Source organism: Dendrobium catenatum, unplaced genomic scaffold, assembly GCF_001605985.2.
Source record: "Dendrobium catenatum unplaced genomic scaffold, ASM160598v2 original_scaffold_143962, whole genome shotgun sequence".
Classification (NCBI taxonomy): Eukaryota; Viridiplantae; Streptophyta; class Magnoliopsida; order Asparagales; family Orchidaceae; genus Dendrobium; species Dendrobium catenatum.
The window spans coordinates 31,616-37,708 of NW_021462392.1; the positions used below are offsets into that span (position 1 = coordinate 31,616).

The window sequence follows — 6,093 nt, forward strand, 5'->3', positions numbered from 1 at the left end:
CATATCCAAAAACTTAATAACCATTCATTCATTCCTCTCAAAATCTATGAAATCAAATGTTTGGTGGATGTACATGAAGTTGAAGAAATGATTTTTTCTTTTAATTGTAGTGCATAATGATGCAATAACTATTTTGTACTGTAATATATCAGGATTATGAATTCTTTCTTTTAGATGTATTTTAAACTTATAAAATTAGCATGATTATTTTTTTATTTTTATAGAAATTATTGGCTATTTAATTCTGGATATTTTTATTAATAAGTCTTTTAGTTTTAATATTCATGATTACATTAATAAAAATAATTAATTATTCTGTAGTTTTATTTATATGAGAAACCAGAAATTGCAGAGCGCACTGCTGAACTATTTTTTTGCAATTGTTTTTCACTTCTAATTCAAATTTACAAACTAATCCAACGCGTTTTGCTTCCTCTAATCAGATATTACATAGGCCCCCACCTCCTGAAGCCTGGGCACAAGCTTTCCACTTAGATGGAGCGCCATAAGCCCTTCGAGTCCTCCGATCGGCTTTCCCCCGATGAACAACGCCGGAAGTATCCCAACGGCGGATGCCGCCGCCGCCTCCGCCTCCTCTAATTCGATCACAGTCGCGTGCACGCCTACCGTCGCCAGTAACCTCTTAATCACATGACACATACAGCATGATCTCCGGCTGAAGACAACCACTGGATTCTCCCTTATCATCGATTCCATCCTCTTCTCCGGCGGCTCTCCGCCGTCGATAGTCAGCGCCACCACCCTCCTCTTCACGCCCTCCATCTTTCTTTTATATAGACACTTAATTCGACTTCTCTAAGAAAATAATGTGGGCGAGGTAAACGACGTGGTGGAGAATTATAGAGGAATGAGTTATATAAATTTTAATTGCAGGGGATTCACGTGGGGTGACGTCACCGATTGGTGAGAGAATAGCGTGGACTTGGGCATCCTGCACGTGATCCTAGCGCGTCCCCTTCCATTGGGAGCGAGCTTCGCGATGCCGTTACCGCCCCCACCCCACTGTACGCCACATTCAATTGTTTAATGTTTATTGTGGTGCCTATAAAGCGGTGACGTCACCAAGATAAAGCTCCGAAGGTTGATTTATGCCGGGCGATGAGGCCACCCCACCAACAAGGGAGGAGAGCACTCACCCAGCATCCACGTGGAGCTTCGGTGACCGTCGACGTCTATTTAAAGATTGGTGGGCCGTTCCATAGATATCTGATGTCACTGATGACTGATTTATTTTGCAATTTTATATTTGCTATCAGAAAATGTATACTAAAAATTATTTTAATTCAATTTAATAGATAAATCAATCACAATTTAAAGATTCTTATTTTTTTATTTGAAAATTAATTTGTAGTGATCAATTTCAAGATAAGGATATCATACGTGGCGGTAGAGAAATACAAAATTCAACTTCTTAACATTGTACGAAAATCCTGCACGCAATTAGAAAAGAAAGAAGGTGTAGCATTTATGAAACATCAATATTTTATGTGGAAAATTCCTGAAAGGATGAAAAATCACGGGGTTTAGCCTAGTTTGAATGAATCCACTGTTATTTGTAGTTGATTATAAATGAGACACTTCCTTAGGGGAAAGGCATTGGCTCAATGTACATTATATGAAGTACATGGTATGAATATAAAGAGTCACTGTTGACATGTTCGTTTAGTCGGAAGGACCGTAGTCGATCGACGACGTAAGTCAGAAAGACCGTAGTCAATGGGTAACGGAGGTCGGTAGGACCGTTGTCTGACGATGGAGGTCAGAAGGAAGGCGTCAGATATAAATCTGGCAACGAGCAGAGGTCCGGAGTTGGGTAGAAGTTCGTCGTCAGTCGGTGGCCGGGTAGAACTCCAGCGTTAAATGGTATTCGGGCAAAACTCCAGAGTTACTTAGAGATCGAACATAATTTCGAAGTCACTTGGAGATTGGGCAGAGTTTTGACATCACTTGAAAGTGTGGCAGAACTCCGGTGTCATTTGAAAGTTGGGCGTAACTCCGACGTCACTTGAAAGTCAGGCGGAACTCCGGTGGTGGTCAAGGAGTTTCTTCCATCATCTTCTTCTCTTTTTTTCTTCTTCTTCTTCTTCTTCTTCTTCCTTGGGTGTCCTCTTAAGAGAAATGAGAGGCTATTTATAATTTTATGAGAGTGACATGACTCGTAAATAGAGGGAGGATAATTGGAAAAAGTGGAGTGGTTTGGATGGACGGTCGATATTGAATCCCTAGAATGTGGACTGTTCGTCAGACATTTAAAGGTCTTAATGATATCGGAATTTGGAGGTCTTAGGCTTATTGGAATCGTCTAGTCGAGCCACTCAACTTGATTACAAGCATGTCATGTTTTGAAGCTGCTTGGTAATCCAAATTGTGGTTCAAACCTTATAATAGTGCTTTGAGTCTTCAATTCGGACACATTTAGGCTCGAATTGAGTTGAATTTGGTGTCATTAGGTTCATATTTCCGAGACGCTAAGTTCTACTATAAGTTTGATGAAATCGAAGTTCAGATGATCCCAGATTTAGTTTTTGAAGTTTCCAACTTGATTTTTGCTTTGAGATTCGTGTCTGATCAAGATAATTTTTTGATGATATAGTAGTTTGCCCTCCTATTTTTGGATGTTAAAGCTTATAGAGTCTAAAAATATATGTCATGACACTTCAAATCGATCGAATGTCGAAAAATTGCATTCCAAAAAATGTTACTTCTCTTAAACTTGATCTTAATAGTCCTATTGAGCTCCGAAAGTATTAAAATTGAGTCCAGAACGTCAAAAAATATATCTGGGGACCCCAAAAATTTTTTATTTTGACTATCCGGGCCCAAAATCGGAGCCCAGATGCGTTTAGGCGGCCGAACCGACCGAGCGACCCGCGTGTTTCACGGGCAAAAGGGCTCTCCCATTTTGGGCGCGCGATAGTTTTTTTTAAATCCAAAAAATCTATAAAAAATCTTAATAAATTTAAAAAAAAAACTCAAAAAATTTCCAAAAATTTCAAAAAAATTCTAGAAGATTTTAGAAGCTTTCTTTCTCCCTAAAAGTGTTATAAATACCCTATTGGGCCAAGGGAGAAATTGCTCCTTCTTCTTTCTTCTCTCTTTGATTTCTTACAGTTGAGCCTTTCCACTATTTTTTCGTAGGTGACTTTTCCTACGAAAAATTAGTGCCCCTCTCCTTGAATAGAAGCTATAATTTATGTAGCCTTTCCTTTCCTTTCTCCCCCATTTCTTCTTGCTCTAGAGGCCTTCCACTATTTTTTGTAGGTGATTTTCCCTACTTAAATTCAGTGCCCCCTCTTTAGTGTAGAAGGAAATTTTTTGTAGTCATTCTTTTTCTTTCTCCCCCGCGTTCTAACTTTCTTATAGTTGAGGCATTCCCCTATTTTTAAAGGCGGCATTTCCTACTAAAATTCAGGGCATCTCACCTTGAGTAAAAGTTGGAATTTTTGCAGTTGTTCTTTTTCTTTCTTCTCTCGTATTCTAACTTTCTTATAGTTGAGGCATTTCTTTATTTTTATAGGCGGCATCGCCTACTGAAATTCAGGACCCCTCTCTTTGTATAGAAGTTAGAATTTTTTATCTTCCTCTCCATATTCTTCTCCTCTAATCTTCTTCTTACATTGGAGGAATTCCACTATCATGGATAGGCGACATTCCCCTATCAAGCTTTAATGCCCCTCTCTTATGTAGAAGAAGTCACGATGATAAGCTATCTTCTTAATAGATAACCCTTGATATAATAAGATCAATTATTGCTTGTATGCGAGGGTGATTTAAGAAGATCTGGCGGTAATAGTACTCGAGAGGAGAATCAGAAGTTATCTGTAGATGGAGAGAATTTTGACACTATTTGAGCAGAAGACTATTGGCGATGGGCGATCAATTTGAAGTGCATTGGAAGTCAATGATCGAGTACAGTGTTGAAGGAGAGAGTTATAGTGTGTAATGCTATCAGTAGTTGAGCGAGAAGTCAATGATTGCTAATATGAAGTAAGGGTCCGCCGGTAGACATCAAATAAAATCCCAATGATGGCTGGTGTCTAGTGGCATTTTAACAAGGCAATATACATCCATACTGATGTGTACAGATATCATATATCTTTTATGGAAGGGGTCAAAGTAGTATAATATGTTAGTAGTTTGGTGACACACTTATAGTGCCAACTGAGTTGAGGCCTGCTAAAGATTAGATTGTAATCTTTCTTTATAAAAGAAGTTGTAAGAGATACTTTTTTTCATTTAAAATATATTTGTCCCCTAGAGCAAAAACTAAGTTATTTATGTATCTATGAGATATGCTTTGATATATTATATGATGTGCTTTTTTGAAGCTTTTTAGCCTATTAAGATCTTCATATGAGTAATAGTTTTATCATTCACTTGCTTTCATGAAATCTTTAAAGAGAGAATGTTGTTTACTCATAAAATTGATTGATAATATTGACTTTTGTGGAAGAGGTCCAAAGAACCCACAATGGATTTATAATCTTTTCGAGGTTATAAGTTTGAGCACTACTCGATGACGTTAGCCTATGTGGAAGAAGTTGAGAGAATCCACCCATGATGTAAGACCTATATGAGTTTGTATGTCAGAGCCCTATTCGATGACGTTAACTTATATGGAAGAGGTCGATAGAATCCACCCATAATGTAGGACTATCTGATGTTATATGTCAGAGACCTGCTCGATTAAGTTAACATATATGGAAGATATCCAAAAAATCCATCAAAGATTATGACCTATTCGAGGTTGTATATCGGAGTATTGCTCAATAACGTTAACCTATATAGAAGAGGACCATAAAATCCACCATAGATGTATGACCTATCTGAGGTTATATATCAGAGTACTACTCGATAATATTAACCTATATAGAAGAGGTCAAGAGAATTCACCAAAAATGTATGACATATCCAAGGTTATATGTCAAAGCCTTTGCTCAATGATATTAACCTATAATGAAGAGGTCAAGAGAATCCACCAAGGATGTATGACTTATTCGATGATGTATGTCAAAGCCTTTATTCGATGATGTTAACCTATATAGAAGAGGTCGAGAGAATTCACCAAGGATGTATGACATATCCGAGGTTGTATGTTAAAGCCTTACTCAATGAAATTAACATTTGTGGTAGAGGTAGAATTGAATCCTCGTGAGATTGATTTTGCTTTGATTAGGAGGGGGCGAACGCCATGTGTATTCTGAATCAAAGGTAAAGAATGGTCCATCTTTAGACCATTACTGCCTTTTTGAGGTTGAAATTAATAACTTGCCTAATGAGTAGAAGTCTAGAAAGGAACTGTATAAAGCTTGTAATCTTTGCATTTGCTAGAAACTTTATGAAAATATTTTTCCAAAATATCATCTTAGATGTTGAAAATATTGGAGGAATATTGTTGAATGTTGCTGCAGTCAAGGTTGCCCCCCCTGCCAAAATCTAATTTCCATGAATTTGAGTGAGAATTGGTTGATGTCAAGATATTAACATAAACCACTTTCGAGATTGGAACAATAGGTTCCCCCTAGTCAGGAACGATGTTCCCACAGACGGTGCCAAACTATTGCATCTTGGATTATTCATGGAGGTAGAAAAATATTAAATTTAACATCTAAACTTTGTACAAAAAATCCGCACGCAATTAGATAAGAGAGAGGGTGTAGCATTTATGAGACACCTAGATTTTTATATGGAAAACCCCTAAAAAGGAAGAAAAATCATAGGCCCTAGCCCAGTTTGAATGAATCTATTATTTGCAATCTATTACAAATGAGGCCCTTACTCAGAAGAAAGACCTTAGCTCTATGTACATTATATGAAATATACGGTGGGAATATAAAGAGTCACTGTTGATATATTCATTTGGTCTGAAGGACTGTATTCGATGGGCGATTGAAATTAGAAGGACCGTAGTTAATGGGCGACGGAGGTCGGTATGACCATTGTCTGATGATAGAGGTCAGAAGTCCGACGTCAGTCGGTTGCCGGGGAGAACTCTGGTGTTAGATAGTATTCAGGAAAAACTCCGTAGTCACTTGGAGATCAGATATAATTCCAGCATCACTTGGAGATCGG

At 37.8% G+C, this 6,093-nt stretch overlaps 1 protein-coding gene across 1 annotated transcript; it reads right to left on the bottom strand.

The window, feature by feature from the left end:
* Positions 1 to 346: 346 nt before the first annotated feature.
* On the bottom strand, positions 347 to 952 carry LOC110095802 (glutaredoxin-C7-like). The gene has a single exon (XM_020821492.2). It carries the CDS (start codon positions 781 to 783, stop codon positions 436 to 438), a length of 348 nt encoding a protein of 115 aa, XP_020677151.1. The 5' UTR covers positions 784 to 952; the 3' UTR covers positions 347 to 435.
* Between the last annotated feature and the right edge of the window lie 5,141 nt (positions 953 to 6,093).